This window comes from Haliaeetus albicilla, chromosome 24 (genome assembly GCF_947461875.1).
Source record: "Haliaeetus albicilla chromosome 24, bHalAlb1.1, whole genome shotgun sequence".
Classification (NCBI taxonomy): domain Eukaryota; kingdom Metazoa; phylum Chordata; class Aves; order Accipitriformes; family Accipitridae; genus Haliaeetus; species Haliaeetus albicilla.
In genome coordinates, this window is record NC_091506.1 from 21,079,958 (window position 1) to 21,106,064 (window position 26,107).

Sequence of the window (26,107 nt, forward strand, 5' to 3'; positions counted from 1 at the left end):
TAAGAGCATAGTATGTGATTTTTATTTGAAGCATTCTGTATAGAGTGTTAAGATTCAGAATGGAGATAGGTCTTGTGTCAGGGTGGAGACTGCAGCTGATGTGAAGTGAGGACTGATAGGTGGTGAAAGGCTCGGGGTGGAAATCTGGTGGCTTCTGTTTGACTCAATAGAGAAGAGGAGAAAGTCAAGGGAGACAAGGGGGAAATTAATGTGACTAAGGTGATGAGCTAGGAGAGTGATCTTTTTCATGACTTTCTGTGTGGATATGAGAAAGAGCTGAATTATATTTGTTGAGGCTGGAAGGAAAAAAATGTTACAGTAGTTGGGTTGCAAGACTGGCAGTCCAGACAGATTGGCAGGAAAAGCTCTATCTCTGATTGTATATAGGGAGATGCAACAAGATTTGTAGTCATGGTCAGAATGTGGTGGCCTACAGGGAATTCACAGCTGAAGGTTTTTGGCATGAACCACAGGATTATGGATTTGCCCACAATTGTTCAAGAAGGGAGAAAACAGGCGAGGGAATGCTTTCTCCCTTTTGGGGGGAGTGGAAGAGGAGGGAAGAGCAGCAAAGAAGTAGATTTCTGTCTCTGTGGTGTTAGGGGTTTTTTTACTGTTGTTTTGGCTGACAGCTATATATCTGCAAGGACATAACTAGAAGCAGACTTGAGATTTGGTGAATGGAAGATGAAGCAGCAGAGAAGTCGAAGTTGTCAAACAAATGTGTCTGTGGACAAGGTATTTCAAAAATAAGGTGCAGAGAGACACTCTTTTAAAATATTCGGAGTGAATGAGGTGAATTTTTTAAAAAGGATAATTTGAAAAAGAATGAGAAGAGTTGTCAGAATGGTGTGTAAACCAGTGGATCACAGGATCTCAAAGACAGTCTTGTAACTGTCATCAACTAAGGTGCTTCATTGCTGAGGCTCATTGGGTTTGACAATGCAAATAACTTAATTTGTGAAAAGTTCTTGGATGTATTTTTCCAGTGCCCATGGTCCATCTATACAATTTTCCTAATACAAACAGTACTGAAATATCTTCTAGTTGGTTCTGCTTTGTTCTTTTCAATTGCAAATGCACCTGCTCTAATACGAGAATTTGCAACTAGTTTGCAGAAAGTGGTGGGAGTTTGTCAATGAGGTACCTTCACACTAAATACTAAAGAAGTAGTACTGCTGTGTTTGTATTGAACTGTCAGTGCTGTAGGCTTGAGGTGTCAATCATCTGAGTAAATGCTCAGATGTTTGTGTTTAGGGGTTTTCTTAAGAAGGTTAAAAATTAAGACGGGTATTTTGAGTGCATGTGTTTGTGTGCAGGTAGAGGAGTGTTGGTTAAAATTCATGAAACTACAATGCAATTTAATAAAGAGAATTTGTATCCTGTAGTGTGAATTGAGGTGATTTTGAGAGTTAAAAGCCTGTCTGAGAGATAAGCATCAGAGTTATCAGGTAAGCCACTTAATAAATGCGGTAATGCACACGGCAACCTCTACAGAGCTTTGGACGCTCAAGCATCAGAATAATGCTTTCGCAATTACAGGCAGCTTTTTGATAAAAACTACTTTGGAATATGCAGATGGACTTTTTTTTTTTCCCCACTGAAGTGTTTCTCCACTAAATCTTCATGCAGTTGCATAGTTCTGAGGCATAACCTCCTGTGCCTTATTCTAAATCAATTAGCTTTTTAATAATCATCTGCTGTTTTAAGGTTGCTAAGCAATCATCAGTGTGATACTAATTTTTAACCAGGAAAGCTGTGGCCCACCCTCCAGTTATTTTCTTAAAAGTGATTACCAGCAGTGCAGTTACAGAAGCTCATAGATATCTCCTTTGGTGAAGGTTCTGACTCCTGAGTATGAAATTATCACATTATCTTGCACTTCCACTTAATTTCTCAGATATAATCATATATCAACATATTGAACAATAGGTGCCTGTGCTTGCTCCAACACTGATTTCTTAAGTGTCCTAGGTAGTTTATAGAGTTATTGTAAACACATCAAATGGTGGGGGGAACCCTCTACTCCCCTTTGTTGTGGGGAATGTCTACATTCTCATATTTTCTGGTGATGGCTAATTGAACCAGCTAAGTTTATTTGATTGGAAGGAGGCCCTGCTCAGTTTTGCTCACTTGCTTTTGTGCTCCCAGCAGTAACGGTTCTGTCGCCTGCTAGATCAAAGAATACACACGTTGACATACACACACACCAAAAAAGTGTGCCAGTCCTGTCTGCTGTGTTTGTTCCTGACTGATTCTGTGTTCAGAGGTTTACAGTGAGCAAATGGGGAGCTTGTTCAGGGACAGGGTTCTCTTTTCTGTATTGTAAAGAGGAAAATGCTACAATTTTCGTCTTCACAACTTTCCTAATGCTTACTATTACAATTTTTCAGCCTTCTTGGACTAGTAGATCACAGCTGAGCAAACAGCACAATATGTTACAAAGAGGAAAAAGGTCTACTTAAAATAAGCTCCTCTTCTGGGACTTTGCCACATAAATGTTCCACATACTTAAAATTTAACTTTGCTAGAGTAAAATACCATAATGAAAATTTTCTTTTGTAATGGAGGACATGCAGACTTTAGCTTGGCGTATTTAGAAAGTCATGTTTAAGTTGTCTCTTGTTTCAGGTTCTACACTTTGCTGGTGCTGTCCACTGCTCTTTTTGGAAGGCCTCCTTTCAAGAATGTAATTGTGAATGGCCTTGTTCTTGCCAGGTTGGTATGTTAGTCAGTTCTCCCCTGAACAGATTTTTAGTCAAAGAATATTTCAGATAAGTCCCTGCAAATTGTAAATTAAATCTGAAATGGACTTTGGAGCCGTTAAGACTTGTCAGGGAGATATCGATGTTGCAGGAGGTAAGAGGCACCTGAGAGTGTGAGGTTTATACATCCCAGCAATCTGTTGCACTAGGTTTTTCCCAGCAGGATTAGTCCTTCCTAGAGAGAAAGAGAAAATGAGTAACAAGTCAGAATAGGAAAGAATAGAAAATAAATGATAATTGTTATGGAGAGTAAAAGGGATTATAAATGTAGCTCTAGATGTAATTTTAAATAAGTTAATTATATTTGTTTCCCTTTATTTTCTAATAAAGCTTTGCCAGTGGGCTGGATTCAAAACAAGTGCATCTTCCCTCAGCTTTGGTAGGAAAGACAGATTTCCAGCTTAGATTTGTAACTTGGGAGCCTCTTGGGTTGGGTTTTGGTGGGAGTTTTTTTGTTTGGTTGGTTGGTTTTTGGTTTTTTGTTTAGTTGCTCTCATGGGTTCAACAGTCATACTGAAATGATGTGCTAATATATAATCATGTCTATGCTACTAAGAACATAATAGGACAGGAAAATTAAACTGAATTTGAAATGCCTTTTTTCTTTATCCATGTATTACAAGAATTTGGGGAATTTATGCTTACATTCTGATATTTTCTAGTGATGGCCAAAAAATGAGCAAAAGGAAGAAGAATTATCCTGATCCAATGAGTATTGTAAATAGTTATGGAGCTGATGCACTAAGGTAGGATTTCTTCAATTAATGTACAATCTGATATGTTAGCTTTCTGTTCATAGCAGACATATACCAGGAGGGCTGCTTATGGGTTTTTGACAATTAGCAGTAGGAAGAAAGTTAATTTTAGAAACTTCTAGACCACTATGGCAGCCAAATAGCTGAAAGAGTGGATGACTCAAAAGAACTGGCAATAGTTACAGTGCCTGGCCTTTCTGTACTCTTGTCTTATCTCCCTCAAGGCTGGTACAACCAAAGCTGACATGCTGAATGCTTCCACTCGAACCAGCACCGTCTGCTCTTGCAGCTAATAGTCTGAGATGACCCAGTGAAAATTTGAATAAAATCTTTGAGAGCCATACTATTAGTTTATTGTTAAATTGTTATTTTAGGGAAAGATTACTGTGTAATACACAGAAATTTTTGTTTGCTGCTTATACTCCACATTTGCTAAAGAGAAAGCATAAGAATACAGTATGTACCTAATAGTAGTGAAACCAGAAAAGCAAAAGTGGAGCAGCCTAATGTGTATATATAAATTGTCCTGGTCAGATATTAAACACAGTTCAAGTGTTTCACTAAAATTATACTGATATATAAACGTAATTATGCAGTTTCCTGGTACTTTGGCTAGATGCATTAACTACATGCATGAAGTGATACCTTGAGGTAAAGGTACAATAAAGACATTTTAATGACTGCGGGAGTACACTACTTATGCATTTCTCAAGAGCCCTGTAATTCTTGCTATATATAAGAAAACCTTAAACTATCACACACATTGAATTGTATGTTACAACTATACGTGGTAATGATTGGGCTGAATGAAAGCTTGGTGTACCGTGGGTTTTTTGTTTATCTGAGAAAGATGGTTGTTGCTTGTTCTATATAATTTAAAAAAAATAGATGTGAAGTTCCTTATTGTTTCAAGCTTTAGCATTTAAAAGACCTAGTAAATTATCTTCTCATATATGTTTACAATGGACAGTTGGGTGGATTTCTTAAATTTAATCAAGATTGTTCTGTACAAATAATCAAGGTGTATTAGCAGAATATCAGTGAATTGGTAGCTGGAACAATATGAGTGAAAAGGGTCGGAGTTACTCATACTGGAGATTTTTAAATTGCTGGTGATGTTGAAAAAACCCCAAACATCTGCCTTCTTTATAAAACAAAGCCAAAAATCTAAACCACCAGAAGTTACATTTCAATTATTCAGCTTTTTTTAATCTCTGAAAAGCTAATTCATTTTTCTGCCTGTGTACTCATTCTTTAATGTCACATTTATTTATACATACACCCACATAGAGAGTAAAAAGCATTGCAGACTAGGTTCGTTTATGGAAGGAGCTCTGCGATTCAGTTGTCTCTGCTTATTCACTGAAGTGCTTGATGTGTTCTGTTTATAGAAAAAGCTACAACTGAGTTTTTCTCCTTGGCACTGTTTCCCTGCAGAGTTACTTTAGCTTTTGCAGTATGTATATATTTTTTTTTTTTTAACTACACCTTTGAAGTATTCTCAGCAGTATCTTGATAAATAGATCAGCAGAAAATATACATGTAAGTTGTTTAAATGAATATGGAATTGAATGGAAAGGGCAAACAGAAGAAATAACAGCACAGTAAACTTAAAAATCCAACTTCGGACTTTCTGAAACTTGAATCCTGTATGAAATCTGCAAGAATTGTCAAAAACATTTATATTTTAATATTCCTAAGACCTATGACTTGGATTGGGTAGCTGTCAAAGTTGAAGTATGTCAGAAAGAGAATCTGTTGGTCATAGTATTTACAAGATGTTTGATTTCAGGTATCCTGAGGGTAGGTGTTGCTGTTAGAAGTGATGTGTTACATTCTCTTCTCAATTTGTTCTTAAAATGCAGAAGAAATAACATAATGCCACAGACTACTGTTTTAGAGAGATGGAAAGGAGGTTACTTTATTGTTTCTCATAGTGTTAGAAAACTTGATAATACTGGTTTGATTTGAGGAAGGTTTTATTTTCTGCCCAATGGGTAATATCACTAGGTGTAACTAAACTGATGGAACTATCCCTTTATCAGGTGCCTTATTTCTCTTTCCGTAGGATAGATGTAAGATAGATTCCAATCTTTGCATTGGAATAATTTGGGAAATTACTATTCTTTTAACATTTACATATGGTAAGGCACTGTAGGGCTGCTATGTTAAAAAACAAAACAACCCAACCCCAAAACTGTAGCCTGAGAGCACTACATTGGCTTCAATTTCTCATGCTAAGAGCTGTTTTAACAAGACTTCTGATAGATTCTGCAGCAAGTGCTGCTGAGGTGGGTGCGGAGGAGCAATTTAACGCATCCTTCATAGTTCTGATTAGCTTGCATTGCTACCCCCTCAGGAGGAAAACAGTGGAGGCAATTTGAAGTGGTCATTATTCTAGGTAAGTCCTAAACTGGTGAGAAGCCTGGAGTATCCTGGTGTGCCCTAGGGCCAGACCAGCTCTCGTATTCAGACCAAAGTTACGTTTGACTTCTGAAATAAATTAATGAGTAATAAGCACATAAATAATTGTGACAGGAGGGTTGGTTTAAATATATACTTATAAATTCTAGTTTCATTTAAGGACTTACTGGTTCATTATCATGCGTAACTCTTCTGTACTTTTGTAAATTTATAATTTGAATTCAGATATCATGTTTAAAAAGACTTTTTTTTTTTCCTTCCCAATACAGTAGTGAAAATGCCCATTTCTGTGCTGCATTACTGTCTGTTTACTCTTGCAGCTCTATTTTTATGTATTCATCTTATGCAACAAGCCGTCTCCTGAAGAATTTATGGGCTGGTATTCTTGAATGTGCTGTGTCAAACCCCATTAAGATTTTAAAGCCTCCTAAAGGAAGTGCCTATAAAGATATATTAGTTTAGAATCATGATTTTAAAAGTTGATAAAATGTGAGAAAATGAGTTGATAAATTCTGTTGAGAAATGCCACAATATTTAAAATAAACATTTGATTTGTTTTTCATGTTTGGAAAATTAAATTAAGTGTATTTAAATCAAGTTTGTATTCACGTTTTTTTGATACCTGAGTAAGATCTGGTTTCTTTTTGAGTTAACTTGATAGATACCAGTTTGTCTCTGTAGACAGAGTATTTGTTCAGGGAAGAAGATGGGATAAAGTATAAAGATGATTTTTTTGTGAACTTGCAGCCAGCAAGGAAGCTGGGGGACGTGTCTTTCTGTCTGAAATGAGGAACTGTTAGCTTGAGAGAGACTGACCAGAGGAGGATCTCCCTAGACAGGGTGGATATTCATGTATAGATGAACCCTCTTGGCTGAGGTGGGCATGATTCTGTGAGGGGCTGCTTCTGATAGAAGTAGTCAGCATCACCTGAATCCTCCACTTTGCTCTTTCAGAGCTGTTTCTGGAGCTGAGGCACATTTGTCTTGGTAGGAGGTACATCCTTTGTCCTGTTTTGGGGCTCTTTTTCTTGAAAATGTTAATTTCTGCTCTTTTACTTTGATTTGCCTGTTTTGCCTTGCTCCGTAGTCTTATGTTTGCAATGGGCCCAAAGGTTTTTATAATTGAAAAAATTAACTAGACTGAGTAGAAAGGTAATGTGTCATTGTTAAGGAATTCAAAATATTACCGAAACAATAGGTCCCATTCTGAAGATGAATACTAATTCCATGTATCCACTGCTTGTTTTATACTGTGATAGCATCTGAGCATGTGTTATCACTTCAGCTAACTATTAAAATTATTCTAGAGTAAAAAAAAATTTGAATTCCAATTCCATATGCAGTATCATAAAAATAATCCTGTAGCACTGGGAAGTAAATTGTCATATGTTCAATATGTTGCATGCTTACAGTACTGTCTTCCTTAGAGTCCTTAGTGTGAAACTGCTCCCTTGGGTATCTTTCTCTTGCTATGCAGCTCTCTAGGGTTTACTGTATGTTTAAGTGCATTTCTCTCAGTGTATGCATTTTTAAGCTTTTAAGTATTGTGTTCTTATTTTGCAGATTATACCTGATCAATTCTCCTGTGGTAAGAGCAGAAAACCTGAGATTTAAGGAGGAAGGAGTAAGGGATATACTGAAGGATGTCTTCCTGCCCTGGTACAATGCATATCGCTTTCTTGTTCAGAATGTTCAGATCCTGCAACATCAGGTACAGATCTCTCGAGTGTGGAAAAGCAAAGTGGAAGGGGCTTTGTGCTTTTTCCACTGTTAGAGTGAATTAGCATTGTAGAGAAATTTAGTTTGGAAGGGAGGTCTGGACTCTGGAGGTCATCTGATCTTTACCTCCTTGTTCAAAGCAAGGCTGACTTCAAAGTTAGATCAGGTTGTATATAGTTACTGTTAATTTCTGTGTTATTTGCTGTTTGTACCCTGTTTTATAAAGCTATAATCACCTGCATCTTTCTCTTCTTGACCAAGCTTATTATTATATCGAAAGGAGGAGTGGAAGGTAGGGGACTGTCAAGACATAACAGCTATCATTTCTCAGGTTAGGGTGCTCTTGATTCCCTTTTATTTGAGATAAATGTGGTGCTATTGCGTTCATACTCTTGAAATTAGAGAACAAGGTAGGGACTTTGAGTTTGTGGGGTTAATGCGTACTAAGTGATTATCTGCTGCTAGTCACCTTGCTGGGAACACCAGTTAAAAGCCACGTACCATATGTACTCGAGGGAATCAGTCTGAAATGAACATACAAAGCCTTGTTGGTTTTCTAGTAATTGCCTTATCAGTGTTTGTGTAGTAGCTTGGAGGCAGTAGGTGTCACTAATACTGCCTTGAGTGCTGCTGCGGCTTTTTCTTTGCTGTTACCCTACGTCATGTAGTCAGTCATGGCTACATCACAGGCAAGATGCTGTCGGAGGATGGCGTCTGGACTGCAAATAACGCTGCGCTGAGAACATTGCTTAATAGCATACAGATTTAACACAAATAGAACCGCAAATAAGTAATGAAGAGAAAGTTATTTTCAGTAGCAGCTGCTGTGACAATTTCTTGAGCTAACTCATTTACTGTAAGTTTAATTATGAATCTGCATAAAAATGTTTAACTTGGGAATACTCAATACTGAATACATTAGCCACAGCAAGCAAATTGCCTTCTGTAACATGACAGTTAATTTTTTAAAAGTTAAATTTAAATACAACTTAGAAAAAAAATGAAGAAACGAAATGGAAAGAAAGGTAAACCATCATAAAAGCAATAATGCTTTAGACTTGTAGATTACATTTGAAGTTGACTAAAAAATGCTGGATGAGTGACATGAGTTTCTATACTTTCAGAATGAAAGCAAGATTGAAATTCCTTTCTTATAGTAATTTTTCATTTAAACTGAAGATTTTATGTCTATATTGTATAGTTTCTGTTGAAACCAATTTTAATCTGTCAGCTGAGATTAATGATAGAAGGCTACCACTTGTTAGTGCAGACTTTTATGGGAGAGTGAGAACTAAGCAAAAAAGTTCAAACCTTGTACTACACATGGAATTACAGTAGCAGCCTAATCACTGTGGAGAGCTGCCATTTGAAGCAATAAAGGCAGCTGACTTCAATAAATAGTGCAGTAAATAGCTGACTTATTTAAGTAGTTTTATCTTTTTAACAACCCCTTTTGGGAAGAAAGTCTGGTAACTTCAGATCCTAATATTTAACAAATCTTTTCTTAGGATCCCTAGACAGCATTCATCAGACAAACTTACGCATTGCCCCAAAAATATACCTCAATTTTTCCTGTTTGACCTTTAACTTATCTAAAGTGTGCTTTGCAGCTTTTTGCTGTGATCCCATTAAATCTTGCAAGATCAGCCAAATTGGGGATGGAAGACCCCAGTGGAAAATCCAGGTGCTTAGGCAGATAGTTTTGGTAATTCAGCAGATGTCATTTTTCTTTCTAAATAGATAGTGAAACCATTCCTATGCACCATATTAGGCAAAAGAATGTGCTATTGGAGGTGATAGTGCTTAAATTAGATTTCATGCACAGGCTTAAACAACTTTTTCATTGTATTCTGTCTCCTGCAAGAGAAGAACTATAATCCCAGTGTCCTGGATAAAGTCTAATAATAATTTTATGCTTACTGTAATTACCACAGTAACTGTAGTTGGTAAAATGATTGCTGACCTCACACTGGGACTGCTGCACTTCTGGGTATGCAGATGCATTTCCTTCCTGAGTATCTTCTCCTTTATACTATGGAAGTGGATGCATAATTACAGGGTTGAATAATCCAAACAGATTTTTTTCATCTGGACTCTGAAGGAAGGGAAAGTCCAAAGACTCTTAAAACCAGATGTTAAATACTGTTTGTAAATCTGGGGGGGGGGGAACCCAACAAAACGCAAACCAAACAAACGCCCTGTTTTCAACCAGTGATAAGAACATTCACATGGTAAAGAGTCAGACGGTAGGCTCCGACAAGTGTGCTTATGTGGTGGGTTGACACCTGTCTGGATGCCAAGTGCCCCCCAGAGCTGCTCTATCACTGCCCTCCTCAGCTGGACGGGGGAGAGAAAATACAATGAAAGGCTCGTGGGTTGAGATAAGGACAGGGAGAGATCACTCGCCAGTTACCGTCATGGGCAAAACAGACTCAACTTGGGGAAAATTAACTTAATTTATTGCCAATCAAACCAGAGTAGGATAATGAGAAGTAAAAGCAAATCCTAAAACACCTTCCCCCCACCCCTCCCTCCTTTCCAGGCTGAACTCCACTCCCAGTTTTCTCCACCTCCTCCCCCCAGCGGTGCAGGGGGATGGGGAATGGGGGTTGTGGTCAGTTCATCATATGTCGTCTCTGCTGTTCCTTCCTCTTCAGGGGCAGGACTTCTCACACTCTTCCCCTGCTCCAATGTGGGGTCCCTCCCATGGGAGACAGTTCTCCATGAACTTCTCCAACGTGGGTCCCTTCCACAGGCTGCAGTTCTTCACGAACTGCTCCAGCATGGGTCCCTTCCACGGGCTGCAGTCCTTCAGGCACAGCCTGCTCCAGTGTGGGCTCCTCTCTCCGCAGGGCCGCAGGTCCTGCCAGGAGCCAGCGTGGGCTTCCCACGGGGTCACAGCCTTCTTCAGGCACCCACCTGCTCTGGCATGGGGTCTTCCCCGGGCTGCAGGTGGAGATCTGCTCCACCATGGACCTCCCTGGGCTGCAGGAGGACAGCCTGCCTCACCATGGTCTTCATCACCACGGGCTGTAGGGGAATCTCTGCTCCGGCACCTGGAGCATCTCCTCCCCCTCCTTCTGCACTGACCTTGGTGTCCACAGGGTTCTCTCACATGTTCTCACTTCTCTCTCCGGCTGCAGCTTCTGTGCCCCAGCAACTTTTTTTCCTTAAGTATGTTATCACAGTGGCGCTACCACCGTCGCTGATGGGCTCGGCCTTGGCCAGTGGTGGGTCCATCTTGGAGCCGGCTGGTATTGGCTCTGTCGGACACAGGGGAGGCTTCCAGCAGCTTCTCACAGAAGCCACCTCTGTAGCCCCCCCCGCTACCAAAACCTTGCCACACAAAGCCAATACAGATTACTTGTGGTCTTGCTTGCAATGCTCTACAGAATCAGCAAAGTGTTATGAAATGTCTCAGATGGGTGCAAACATCAGCATGCTGGAATGCAACAAAATCCACTGTAGGCATGTTGGATGCCTAAAAACTCCACCTGTTTTTTCAGGTTGTTAGGTTCTTCTATGTTTTAATCTGTTGAAATTGTTACATGCTCTTAAAAAATAATTATATTGTTTATATACACTTTCCCTGAATAGAATTCATCTTCATAGTACATTTCTTGTAAATGCTTCAGATCCTCCTAGATGAGGGATTTATGTAAATTCAAGAGTCCTACCCTCTGTCTGGAAGCTATGACTTAGACTGCAAACAGGGAAAGAACGACTGCATACCATTGTGTGCTGTACTACTTTTTATCTGGTTTACCAGATCCAAATAAGTGGCCTCCTTTGTAGTTGAAGGTGTGGTGAAATCAGCAGCAGTGGGAGTCAGGTTTTCCTTAGCTATTTCTCTTACATACTTGTTTGTGGAATTTAATGTTCTCCCTTAGGAAACCAGTGTAACACAGTGAAGGTGACAAAATATTAGTGGCTGACAGGTGATTCGATATAGAGGTTTGAATATATACTCTTATGACCTGAAAATGTGTTTTGTGTTTTTATGTTGATGATAGGATGAGGGAAGAGAATTCCTTTACAATGAGAACACAGTTAAGGAGAGCAATAACATCATGGATAAATGGATTCTTTCTTTCACCCAATCACTCATTCAGTTCTTCAAAGCTGAAATGGCAGGTATGCACATGTTTGGTTGGGTGTGTGTATGGGTGTTTAATTTTTGATTAGAGAACTAGCCATTTCGTCCAGAGATTTCCAGATTCCACATGAGACTTACAGTTCAGATAAAAGGAAGGAAATCTTTAACCAGCTACCATAATACATGGAATGCTGCTTTCATGGGTGTTAATACAGATTTTGCTATGCTTGTTCATGAGTTTTCAAAAAGTGATGAGGGTTTTTTTGTCACGGCTAATCCTATGAGCTCAGTGACGTAGCTTGTTGCTGTAACAACATCTGCAGTGCTTGGAGCAATTAATAATATTATAATAGTAACTGAAAGACAGCAGTGAAAAGGAAGCCAAATAGAATTTGGGGATGCTGTAAAAAAAGATAAAATGGGCAATGCTCAAGTCAGCTTGTCGTGGTTTCAGCCCAGCCGGTAACAAAGGACCACGCGGCCGCTCGCTCACTCCTCCTGCCCCCCCCCTCCGGTGGGATGGGGGGAAGACGGAGGAGAGGAAAAAAAACAAACCTGGAACCTCGAGGGTTGAGATAAAGGCAGTTTACTGGAACAACACAAAGAAATTGCAACAACAACAACGGTACTAATGAAAAAGTATACAAAAAGAGTGATGCACAGTGCAACTGCTCACCACCCGGGACCCGACGCTCTGCCACTTCCCCCACCGAAAAGAAGCGCCCACCCCCCGGCCCGCTCCCCATTTATATACTGAGCATGATGTCACATGGTATGGAATAGCTCCTTGGCCAGTTCAGGTCAGCTGCCCCGGCTATGCCCCCCACCTCCCAGGTTCCTGTAAAAAAAAATTAACTCTATCCCAGCTGAACCCAGGACACAGCTAAATAAAATAATTTTGAGAGGTACATGAGCACGGGGAATAAATTTTCCCCTGCATAGTTCCATGGAGAGGGTTGCTTTGTAATAGTATTGGGAGTGTGTGCAGCAGGATGGAATAGCATTAGGATATTGCATAGCTGTAAGAAGATACTCTCCTTGTTTTTCTTCCTGCATGTTTTCTTTTTTCATCATCCCATACCTCTCAATGCTCACACTATATTAAGACAATATTAATTGCAAAGAGAAGGTGCTGCAAGAGCCCCCTGAAGTAACTGGTGCGATCCAGTAAGCTTACAAACTTACAGATAAAGTCACAATGGGATTTGGTGCCTTGAAGGGCACTAGAAACCTAGATATTGGAAAGAAGGTGGCTTTTGCTGTTGTAGTTCCTGTTTATGGATAAACTAACAATCCCCCCTGTGTCCTCGGAAGAATTTTTAGAAGCTTTCTGCAGGTGTGCTTGAGCTAGGGGAAGGAAGGTATTAGTGGGATAATAGATAATGAGGAAACAGCTAAATGCCAGATCTGAGTTTATGAGGACACAGGTCAGTCCTCCTCTGTTTCAGTCATCTCTTGTATCTCAGTCTCCCTCTTAGACTGGCATGAAGTTCACTCTCACTAAGACCAGTAAGGTGAGTTTACCTTGCTACAGTAGATAAAGCAGGTCATTTTGGTAATAACAAAATTCAGGTGAGGTCATCGAATAACATTTCATTAAAGGAAGAAAGAATCCTCAAACTACCAAAACAAAAAACATGATAAAAGTTGGCTGTTGTTAATGAAAATGCGGCTTCTTCATAGAAGTTTTGTCCTTGAAATTTGATGGTGGTGTGTGAGTTTCATGTGTTGCCAAACAGAAATAGGCAGAGCCTATGCAAGTTTACACACTGCATGTAAAAAGGAAAATACTTTGAGGGATAGTGGAAAATTCTTTTGTGAATGTGTACCTGGGATCTTGGATTAGTGCATGGTTTAAACAGAAATAGTATTTGCAGGAAGGTGAGTATGGGGGTAGAAACTTGAATTTGCTGCTCTGGATTTCTCAGAGGAAGATGAAGCTAATAAAAAGGCATGTGTCAGCTGAGTTCTTTAAAAAGCAAGAAGATCCTTCCAAGCAGGAGAAGAAAATTCCTGTTGGAAAATTACAATGTAAAGACTTTCAAGACTGTGTGTTGGTATTAAACGCTATTGTCTTGTGTTAGATGAAGATAACAGGATGTGCTCATCAAATGGGTGACAAATCTCATTTGGAAATGATTAATAAACAGGATTTTTCAATTTATTTTTCTGCATAAACTCTGAATTCAGTCAGACATTAATGAGGTGCAGTAAATTTGTGTACTGCGACATGATACTCTTGTGCTAATCTCTTAAACTAGTTTGGGATTTTTTTTTTTACAGATTTTCTACTTCATATGACTTGAAGTAGGAAAAATGTCAGGAAGAGGCAAGGGAAGATTATAATAGTGACTGATAAACTCAAATGCTAGGTAAAGGCGATAAATATACTACACAAGCTTCATTTTAGAACCCAAGATTTTGAAAATAATCATAATAATGAAAAAATAATAAACAAATGCAGAAGCTGTTGTAGATGTGGCATGATGTGAGCAAAAATAAATGATTGTGTTCGCCAACTAATGCCATACAACTCTGTTACCTGTAAGATGTGTAAAAAAAAAAAAAAAATAAAAAATTGTTGCTTCTGCCATGTCTAAAGCATAGCTGAGGCAGTGGTGCTGATGTGATACACGGGCACTATCTGTCAAAGAAATGGCGCAGTCTGCACTCTGATGTGCTGTTCCTGCCGCTGTGTGTGACCCTGTGTAAGAACACACAGGCTTGAAACTCTAAATGGCAAGGAGACACCACTAACCGGAAAAATGTTGCAATTGAGTTTAGCTGCTTCCATTTAATCGAGTGTATTTTATAGCAGAGCTAAATTTTACACCGATTGCCTGCCTCTAGAAAAATGTTTCCATTAAGTAAAACTTATGTTAATTCTGCCCCAGTTTCTACTAGTAGCTTGAATAGCCAGCAGTATTTCAGCCTAAAGGGAGTCCCTGTCAGTTTAGTATTGACCTCACTTGACTAGACCGAGGGTGGGAAGGGAAACATACCTGTGCACACTCCAACTTTGGGATGCTTTAGGGAACCTAGGAAGACTTCAGAAAGGCATTAACAACCCTCTGCTAATCCTGGCCTGGGGAGAGCTTTTGACTTCCTAGAACATACGCGATTGGAGCAAAAGGAGACAACACGTATCAGAAAGCAGCATCATTTCAATTATTCATGGAAAATTGGCAATAGTTAAATGTGTTGAAACCATACACATGGCTATTTGTAAGAGGGTTTTTGCTGTTGGGTGTTATCTCTGGTTTATTAGGTGCCCAAAACTGGAGCTGTAGACACTGTCTTCAGAAGCGCTGCAAGTTAGGTAGATGCGTGCCAATAACCTCTTCAGCAGCAGCTGGTACAGCTAACTTAGCTTCACTTTGATAATAACACACTTATCCAAATGAATTGTTAGCTACTGAATAGTAGTATAGTTTTGCCACTAAACCTCATCTTTTATGATGGAAACTTTTGGGGTTTGGACCCTTTGATAAATAGGGCAAGTAGTAAGATATTGGGAAGATATTATGGAAAGTAATAGGGCAAACAATCCTCTGTGTGTAAGGGGGGTTAGAATGCTGTATTTAAAACCAGTAAGCCTTATTATGCTTTTTTTCTTACTTAAGTGCCCAATACAAGAAATTATTTTACAAAACAACTTTTCTCCTGATGACTGAAATTGAAAGAAGAGTATGTGTGTCTCTGTGCATGTGTGTGGCCATGTATATGCATGCCTTTTTCTTGAGACATGAAAAAGTAAGATTTCATGATTCGGTTTATGAACTGGGATTACAGCATTGAGGGGAGAAATGCATGTTTCCAGGCTAACTTGAATCTCTTGTTAAAGATATACTATCCCTGAAGGGTGTTTTTTTAAATTTGTTTTTAACCAGTCTCCTAACTAGATAGTGAATAGCTAGAAGAGAGCTGGGAATTTTTTAGGAATACAAATTCCCACAGAAATAATGTCTTCCCCATCATGGCATGAATCTTCTGAGCATTTGCTTTTTAGGTTTAAATACCAGTGTTCTGCCTTTAAAAACACTTCCATTTTAGAAAAGGCAATGAAAAATGTGGTGGAGCTTTTAAACCAAAGATCTGTTTTATTAGATAGCTGCTTGATTAATGAAACTGATTCAGAATAGAGATCAAAAAGCTCTTTGCTTTTAGAGAAGTTATATACAAGTTTTTCCTTAGAAAACTGAGTCCTATTTAAGGTCCATCCCCACACCCCCAGTTCTCTCACAAACAACTGAAATTTGTTTTCCCAGTTGCATAGTGATGCTTGTGATGACCTTCTTTTTTCTGTTGGCAGTCCTCCATGCTTTTAAGTTACACAGAACTTGAAAATACAGCTATGTTTATCTTCTTACCTCGTCAGGCTTGCTGTTAACCTTACATTCTTTTAGCCTTCTGTGTTACTTAGAAAAAATAATAAAAAATTGGAATTAATTCAGGGAGAATTGATTGAAATAAGTGTCTCATTTTAAATCTGGTGAACAAAAAAGAAGCCATGGGCCGTAATTAATAAAATTTTATTGTATGATTCTGCAATAATTTCTGTTAAACTTCAAGTGACTTGGCTGTATTTACAGCATGTGCAAATCTAGGATTTGCCAAATCCTTTGCGATTAATAGTCTCTTATCCACTATCCTCTTTACGAGTCAGATAAAAGCATAAGGCTTCCATAATGCATGTTTGTGTAGGATTAGGGAAGCAGTTTGGTGGTAGATGTGTTTGTCTTGAAGCATGAGAATTGATGACATGTGCAATTTCAAAATATGTTTTTAACATAATAGTATGTCTAGTCACCTTTTTGATCTTACTAACACATGTGCTTCTGGTCCAGTTTTATGTTTAACACCAGAGCTACAAATGATAATGTATTTCTTTAAGCAAGGAGCTTGATGGAGAGGGTGAATGTTAACTACAGTGAACATTTTTCCTTCTAGCTTACAGGCTGTACACTGTAGTCCCTCGATTAGTGAAGTTTGTTGATATTCTGACCAACTGGTATGTTAGAATGAATCGCAGAAGACTAAAGGTAGGTATCTGCTTCTGCAATCTTGTACTGTAAACAAAATCCTAGTAGTCTATGTTAATTTAATGCATAGCAGCTTCATGGTGTTACACAAAATCTTTATGCTGCATTTTAAATTATATCACTTTGTACCTGATAGTGGGAATGAGAAGTTAACGTTTTTTCCTCCTCTTTGCTTTATGAGGAAAAACAACCAAACAAAATGCCCAGTAATTCTATTTCATTTGCTGGATGGGATTGAGCAAAATGAATACAGTTTGGAAAACCAGTTTATTGCATTAACATAGGAAATTTTTGAGGTTTATCGAAGTGCACTTACTGATCCTAATATTGCAGTTGTTGTTTTTTTCTTGGTGATTTTTTCAAATAGGGTGAGAATGGAACTGAAGACTGCATTATGGCCTTGGAAACCTTGTTTAGTGTTTTGTTCTCCATGTGCAGACTTATGGTAAGGGAATTACAGCCCACTATAACTGTTTGACATTTTTAACATAGTTAATCTGAAAGCATGCATCTTTGTGTCTAAGCTGACCATAGAAACTAGGGATACACAGACTGAACACATGGGGAGAAAAAACATACTGCTACTGATTTGTGTAGCACAGTTCATTTTCCACTTCCCCCTTTAGTTGCTTATCTGCCCCATGGTACTATTACGGTATCGAATACCACCTGTCTGATAAAGAGACATTATGATTTCTTATCTGATGCCTGAAAGTAACATGTAAATATCAGGAAGGGGATGAATAAATAGTAGCAATTTAATAATTTATTTCAGTCTGCATTTTGAATAACATCCCAGTTCTGCATTGAAGACACTGTATAAGGATTGGTTTTGCTGAACTGTCCTTATGCAATTCATAAGTATTACTGATTCATAATATACAAACAATAAAGAAAAGATGATGATTGAATGCAACATTACAGGCACCATATACTCCGTTTATCACTGAGCTGATGTACCAGAATCTGAAGACACTTATTGATCCAGCCTCAGTTCAGGAAAAGAATACTGAAAGCATCCACTACCTCATGCTTCCCCAAGTGAGGTAAGGGACAGCCGTTATGTGGCAAAAAGGGGTTTTGGTTTGGTTGGATTTTGGTTGGTTGTTGTTGGTTTGGCTGTTGTGTTTTTTTTTCCTTTCACAGAACAGTGCTCCTTCACTTACTTGTGTTTTAAACTGTTTTGCATAACAAGAAAACAAGCTGCTTTAATAACGTGAATATTCCTTCGCCTCAGGGAGAATTTTAGTATGATAACATTATTTTCTATAAGCAAAAAATGTTTAAGTTTTGATTAAGCTCTGATTAACGTTAGTCTCTTTGCTGTAGGAGAACATTTCACTAGCAGTATGCTTCACACCCCACTCTCAATGTTAGCTGGGAATTTTCCTTCCACATTTAGGCAGTAGACTTGTGCTAGGTTAAAGGATTATAGATAGAAAGGAAAACAATTAGGGAGAATGCATGTTCTCAACTCAATGTTTTTTTCTCATGGTGGGCAAGGAATATCCTTTTTACTCTTCAAAATGTGCACTGACTAGAAGCTATAATGCCTACCTGTGAAGGGCCCAAAAGGATTATAAAACTTTCTTGTGGACCCTACATTTGCAAGTATGTGTGCATCCCCCCATCTCTAGGCCTTTCGTAGTGAATGCTGATGCCAGACCCATGTGGTCTGGAATTATTGTTTTGTATGGATCGCATAAGGAGCCAGCAGAGGGAGTTGTTTTGGCTTCAGATCAAGAATTTAGACCATTGACGAGAGATTGCCACTTCCTTATAAGGGGGTACATCGTACAGATAGTTTCTTTGGATGCTGATGGGTGAGGGTTTTTCTGTAAGTGCCAGTGTGTCTCAAAAAGGTTTGGGGCCATGATGGTTGGTTGTACTGGACATACACTCTGGGTTATCCATAGTATCAAATCAACCCAGGTAGAACTTGACAACTGAAGTTGTTTTGTTTTGGGTTTTGTGGGGTTCTTTCTGTTTGTTTGTTTTTTTCTTCCCCAGTCCAGGGAGACACTAGTATTACAGTAGTCAGTTGCTCATTAGTGCCTTGGTGCTATGTTAGTGGATTAACTATTAAGTTAGTACCTGCACTGCAGTCTGCTGTTAGTCACTGAATGTGAGAGAAGCAAGCTTTCCTTTTGCATTGCAGCTCAATTTGAAAACCCTCAAGGACAAGGGAGCTGACCTTGATACTTTACGTGCCAGTTTGAAAATTTAAATCTTCTAGTAATGGTGTTTCTTTTATGGATACTATATCCTTTGAGGAAGGTGCGTGTTCTTTCTGATAGCTTTAATAGTGAGAGTTACTGCAACAAGGAGTTTGAGATTGACATAATGATGGCGCTGATTTTCTGTTCCCTGGGAAAGTGCTGTAAAGAATATGTAATCAAAGAATGCAAAACTCATCAGTGAGCTATCAGAAATGGTTCTGAGCTCCTGTAGAATGGAGTAATGGAAGGATAGTGAGCTATTTTCAGGAACTTAGTTCAGGCATGGACTTACCATCAGCGTTTAATAGTGGCTTAGTCAGTTTTTATTCCTGTTAGTGCTAACTGACTTGCTGCTGCATCGTGCAAACATATATGATGTGTTTGAGTGGCTTGCACGGCTTTCCTCTTTGTCTTGTACTTTGTTTGGATTTTTGTCTGCTACTAGTTTGTGTAATTTACTGGATCCCCTATGTATAAATTGTTCCCCTTGTCAGATAAAAAGACATGTTTTCAGAACTAAATTATTGTTGAAGTTTTAGTTTTACCTTGAGTTGCTAAGCACATCATTACATTTTTCTTTGAATATTTTTCTGATGACTGCATAAGGACAATATTGTCAGTTAATAATAAGAGACGGGTTTTTTGATGCAGTTACAGAAAATACTACTTTAACAGTATGATGGATATGTACAGATAAAGCTAAGTGACTTGGCCGCTTTCACAACTGAACTTGACTCAATACCTGTGTTACAAGCCCCACTGAGGTGTTATTTGGTTGCTTAGTGTCTGAACAGATTGGTTGCATTAAATTTTGTAGATGTGCATGCAGCCTATGAAAACTATTCTTATTTTGTGGCTCCACAATGTTGTTAAGTAATGGCAAGTAATATTGAAATACTGCCACATTATAATATATGAACCCTTCGGGGAGAAAAATTTTCTGTCTCACAATTTACGTGTTTCCAAGTTTTTGGAGGACCATCCTGGAGACTGGCTTTTGGAAGAACAAAAGCTTCAAGAAGGGTAGTAACATCTTAATCAAAGCCTTAGTGCAGAAGATGGGGATACTTCAGTTTTACATTTTGCTTTACCAGTTCTGTTTTTCTGGACAATCCTTATTGGATGCATGGTTTACACCCCAGTACTTTTGCTGCTTACATTACAGCAAGCAACTTCGTTCATTTTATTCACAATTGTCTTTTGAACCAGTACCTCTGCTCTTCGTATGACACTTGTGCAGTTTTAAGGAGCTGCTCAATTTATGCAGCTACTCAAGAAATCAAGAAAACCACATTTTCAGAACCGTTGGCTGCCAGTACATTTGCAACAAGATGTGAATGTCAGCTTGCTCAAAAAAACCCCCAAACAACCCAACCCCCTCCCCAAAAAGGCACCCCCCCCAACCCTGTCTTGCCTCAAAATGGAAGGGTGTTAAAATGATGAAGACAGGCAAAATGATGAAGCCAGGAAAGATGACAAGACTGTCTAAAACATCAAGCTAAAATATCTAGAATTCCTGGAAAAGATTATAAATTGAGATCCAGTGAGCTTGTTACATTATAGGCATTTCATTGTCATTTTAAGTATTCTGTTTGTAATATCTTTTTGCATCTTCTTATGATATTATTAAAGTAAATCTTACTTTTTATTGAATATTAATAGAATAGGTAGTATGACTCAATCCATCATCTCTATCTTGTGAGAGGTGCTAACAAAAGATGATTTAAAAATTGCTCTGTTTTTTGTTTTCAGCAAGTTATTTCCTCATCATCTTCTCCACAAAGAGAGGAAAAAACCCCTCTTTGTTCATTTTTCAAATTGCCCCAAACAGGGCATAATTGGGTCTCTTGTAGGAAATTTCAGAGAAGGGGGTAAAATGTTTTCAATGTGCTCAAACAGATACAGTGAAAATGAAGCAATGTAATGTTTCCTTTTTAATCTAGGGAGCATCTCATCGACAAAAAAATTGAAAGTGCCGTTTCTTGTTTGCAGTCTGTTATTGAGCTTGGACGAGTAATCAGAGACAGAAAAACCATTCCAGTAAAGGTTAGAACTCTTAACATCTCTTATCAATACCTTGGGATGTGCAATAGCTTTGTAACTTTGGGATAAGCCTGGAGAAATTGAATAATGAGGTTTGGAATAGCAAACAGAGTTCAACAAAAAAATACTTCAAATGATAAGTAATAACTTCTGAAGTTCTTTATTTTCAGTTGGAAGGACAAAAGTTTCTGTTTTTTTTTCTTCCTTCTCCCCAGTATCCTTTGAAAGAAGTAGTTGTTATCCATCAGGATCCAGAGGCTCTGGAAAACATCAGATCTTTAGAGAAGTACGTGCTTGAGGTAAGAACATCACGAATGTGATGCTTAACTGGATTGTGTATGTCAGTTACCTAAACAAACAAAACCCTAACCTTCCTTGTTGATGATATTAATAACTCACTAGGTAAAATTAATTTAAGAGAATTGCAATGAAAGGGGTTATCAATGGGTACTGTGTACAGAAATGAAGGTAAATGGGTGATGATCCTTAGTCAGTTGTAGTACTGAGAAATACTTAAATCACTCAAACTGACCACACAGGACTAAGAGGCTATTAGAAATGTTCTTTTTCTTGATCAGTGAAAGGAAAAAAACATTTTCTGAATGAAAATAAAACAATAGTCAACTACATGTTGTCAAAGAGATGGATTGCAAAATTTGTGATCTCCTTCAGTTAAAGGGCATTAAAAACAGTTTGACAGTAAGTAGAAGTGTTGATGGAGAGAAGGAGTTCCACATAAGGGACAATAGGGGACCAGTCCAGATTTTTGCAAGACATTGTTTAGGAAATGAAATGTCAAATAAATAAGATGCTAGTCTATACAATTTCTTACACTCATCTGCTCCTGTATGCCACTGCAATACTCTTTTAATGTGTGTCCATTAGAGAAATGCAGCCTGCCCTACTTCTAAATCTTTGTTTGGATAAAAGCCCCATCATTCAAAAGAAAAGTAAGCCTTCTTCGTTTTTTGAGCTTAACTTTCTGAAATTTGCTGCACTTTCTGCTTTTAGTCAGTCATGTAAAAATCTATAGCATTTTAAGAAGTGAAATGAAAAAGGAGTTTGTTAATAAATGAAGTTTATTTATATATATATTTATTTATATATTTTATTTATTTACATATTTATTATTTATATATATATATTACAAATAGACCATATGCATCTTCTTTCACACCTGTGATGTACAACTGAAATCAAACAGTAAGAGGCAATAGTGAGAAGGAAGAGTGTTTCAGCTACAGGGATGAATTTCGATGAGCCATGTTTTTTTATTTAAAAGGAAAAGCTGGCAGGGGTGGGGGGAAGGTACTATGCCAGTATGCTTTTGAACGTTTTTCTAGGTGTTGGGGCCTTCAAAACGTCTTGCAAACCAATGGTTCTTACTGCTTAAACCTGCCATGATCATGCATTTGGTATACATGAGCTATGCTGTGCGTAATTTCTCAGTGTTAGCAGCCTAGGGGCTTTATAATTGCTTTGCTGAACAGGGAGTTAGAGGTAATATCATCTCCATTGTAAGACTGGAGACCTTTCAGAACCACTCTGGAAGGCAACGAGGGAAGAAGGAAAACTGGTTAAGCAATGCTGTTCTTTCTGAGCAGTCTTAATTTCCTCTTGCTGTAGTTGTTTTTCCTTGGGATAGATGATCGCTTTTCACCCAGATGTTTCACTGTGTTCCTTGGGGAGATAAGCCAGACTTCATCTTTGTATGTGTTTTGGGGAGGAAAGAACTGCATTTCGAATAGTGGCTCTTTGCTAAGAAAGCAGAATTCTAAAGGAGCTGATTTGGTGTTGATGTTGGGCAGAATGCATGCATTAGTCTTGAATATAAATTGGGGATTACTTCACGACAATAATTTCTGTGTATTAATCTGTCTGGATTTTCACTTGAATCCTTCCCTTATGTAACCTTGTTGTATCTGTGTGTAGCTCTTAATTCAACGAGGCAGAATACATGCCAGCTTTTCTCTCGGATGAGAACTGAAGGAGTGGTCTTGCAAAAAAAAACACCTAGGTAGTTGTTCCGATGATCTTCCCCATTCAAGACCTCCTAATAAAAATGTTTCTGAGGAAGGGATACTAGCCTCAATGCAAGGTCCTTGTTAGAGAAGTTAAGTACAATGTAATACAAAAACTAACCGCCTCCCCGCCCCCAAATATCAACTCCTTAACTGTTAGAAGAGATTTCATGTAGAAGTCTTAATACAGTTTCTGAATGCCTGTGAACTGCAAGCTTAGCCTTCTCATGTCTTGCCCTCTCAAATCTACTTGTTTGAAACAATCTCTGTTTAAATGAGCAGAAACTAGAAGGAAAAAAAAAATTTGAACAGCAATGTAGTTGTACATCTGAACAGTTTATGAAAGACTTCCTTCCCTTCCTTCCCCTGATAACTTCGCATCTGGAAAGGTGAGCCATAGAGTGTACTTTTCATTATCCTCTGAAGTCTGCCCTCTTCCTGTATTTTAAGTGCCTGTAGCCTATATACTAAAAAGAGATTACTGTTTTAACTTAATTCTTTGTTCTGTTTTACCTTCAGTGTACTTCTCAGCTACTGTCATATTAGTGTATGGTTTCTAGGCGTCCAAGCAGAGTAATCAGGTGGGAAATGTAGGGATTCTCCACAGTTCAGGGTGGTTCCTTTCCTTCAGCTCCGTCCACAGCACTGAAGCTTTGAATCTGACACTGCAGAGGAACTTACTGTCTCATTTCTGTCTTCAGGAAATTCTTTCTTTGTTTCACCTTAGGACCTCTATACTTCTTAAGAGCTGATGTAATATAGGACTGGTGGGTTCAGCAATCTGTCTTTAGTTTGTGTGTCTGTTTAATGGTCTCTGGTTTATTAAATAAAATTTATTTCTACTAATAATTGACCTTTGACCTTCCTATCGTCTTTCATTTGTCACAATCTGTCAATTTTCAGATCATTTTATATACGTTCATGACAGTCAGTTCCAATGGCTGTACTAAGGCATGCTGCTGGTAGTATGTGAAGCATAAGGTTATGATGCTTTCCATGTAATAGATTTTTTTCTTTTTTCTTCCATAAGTGTTTGTAACATTTTGCATTCTCTAAAGTCAGTGAAACAGGTCTTCAAAGAGAAGTGAGATGTAAGGTCTTTTTCTATTATAATAAGCACTGGCAGTACAGTATCTAAGGATTTTCTCCCTTGTCCAGAAATGGCATGTACGCTTCTTGCTTTTAGTTATTCCTTTTAGTTACTTGCTTTTAGTTTAGTTTTATGGGACTTAAATTCTTAAGAATTGTGCACTAAAGGAATTTTAATTTAAAAAAATCGTAATTCATTTGCAAGTGGGATTTTAAGGCTTTTCTGTCATGTTAACGTATTGATTATTTCTCTTAGACTTGGCAGTTATGATGCTTCACTTCAGAGTTGCTATTATTATTAATCATTTCAATACATGGATCTTTTCAATAGCAGAATTTTGTGAAATTTAGGTTATTGTCTATCATGTTTGCTTGATCTGAAAACTGGATTTGTGGATTTTACGTAATCCAATTTTAAGGGAGATGAGGTTTGCTTGCTCAAGTTACTTCCAAAAAGATAGCCGACAAAATTTGCTGTCAACTTCTACAGCTAGTAAAAGGTAACAAAGGAACCTAACAATTTGATAAATTATTACATAATTGGATTGTACAAAAGTATGTCTTAATTTATGTTCATTTGCTACTGCAAACAAAGTTAAGATATGTCTCATGAGTAGATGAGTTACAAGAAACTCAAATACCTTTATGGAAGCACAAATACAAAATACTGTCTATTGTCCTATTTTTATTACGTATCTTAAAATTCAACAAGTTGATGCTGAAGCTTAGTATGTGTTTTATTGTATTGCATAGCAGTCAATCTAGTTGTTTACTGGGATGGTTCAGAGCTAAAGAGGTCAATGAATACAGGCAGACTGGGTAATATTACTTAGGCTGTATTTGCAGCTTTGTTCATCAACCTCCTACATATTCAGACCTTTAGAACCTTTAGTTATTGCCAGAAGTGTGTTTTTAGTAAATTTGCAGGTGCCAGAGGTAATCTGTAAGAAAAATTACACCATTTAATTTCATGCTGTTGCTGACAAAAGAATTTGGAAAATACACTTGTCAATCCTTAGAAAATTTCATTCATTGCTTTTTCAGAAGTAGCCGTAGTCTTTGATCTGCAGTCGTACTCTCTCATCATCAGAACATAGCAAATCATTTAAACAAATGGATTTTAATATTGGAACTGTCCAGAGTATAGAGTTGTCATGCAGAAATGGCCAAGCTCACAAAATGAAGTAAATCCAGAAGGCTTTTAGCAACTGAACACAGTTGCATTTTATTCATTAGTATTTGAGGCCTTTTACAAGCCTAGTTCAGGACTTCTTTACCTAACTGCTTCCAGGGAAAGGTTTTATTTGAGTAAATTTTACTCTATGCACAATCAGAATCTTGTTTACATCAGACTTTTGTATGCCCTTCAACCCCGGCCCCTATGTATGGTTATGATAAAACAGAGAAAATTGACTTTTCATCAAATCCAAGGTCTACCAGTATTTCATAACGTTAATGGTGTTACAGTAATGTAGTAGACTGAGTCCATTGTCCCGGTTTCGGCTGGGATAGAGTCAGTTCTCTTTCTAGTAGCTGGTATAGTGCCGTGTTTTGGGTTCAGTCGGAGAAGAATGTTGATAACACACTGATGTTTTCAGTTGTTGATAAGTAGTGTTTAGACCAAGTCAAGGGTTTTTCAGCTTCTTATGCCCAGCCAGCAAGAAGGCTGGAGGGGCACAAGAAGGTGGGAGGGGACACAGCCAGGACAGCTGACCCAAACTGGCCAAAGGGGTATTCCAGACCGTGTGACGTCATGCCCAGTATGTAAACTGGGGGGAGTTGGTCTGGGGGTGCGGATGGCTGCTTGGGAACTCATCAGTCGGTGAGTGGTGCATTGTGCATCACTTGTTTCGTATATTCCAATTCTTTTTTAATTACTATTGTCATTTTATTATTGTTGTTATTATCATCATCATTATTATTATTTTCTTCCT

At 38.2% G+C, this 26,107-nt stretch overlaps 1 protein-coding gene across 2 annotated transcripts in view; it reads left to right on the top strand.

Moving 5' to 3' along the window:
- IARS1 (isoleucyl-tRNA synthetase 1) overlaps positions 1-26,107 on the top strand; it is a 113,415-nt gene that overhangs the window by 62,796 nt on the left and 24,512 nt on the right. For both annotated transcript variants that reach the window (XM_069769732.1, XM_069769733.1), the window contains 9 exons: positions 2,632-2,718; positions 3,428-3,511; positions 7,508-7,655; positions 11,677-11,797; positions 16,710-16,801; positions 17,169-17,246; positions 17,726-17,847; positions 20,964-21,066; positions 21,279-21,362. In XM_069769732.1, coding sequence (XP_069625833.1) covers positions 2,632-2,718; positions 3,428-3,511; positions 7,508-7,655; positions 11,677-11,797; positions 16,710-16,801; positions 17,169-17,246; positions 17,726-17,847; positions 20,964-21,066; positions 21,279-21,362 — 919 coding nt within the window. The remainder of the gene's footprint in view (positions 1-2,631; positions 2,719-3,427; positions 3,512-7,507; positions 7,656-11,676; positions 11,798-16,709; positions 16,802-17,168; positions 17,247-17,725; positions 17,848-20,963; positions 21,067-21,278; positions 21,363-26,107) is intronic.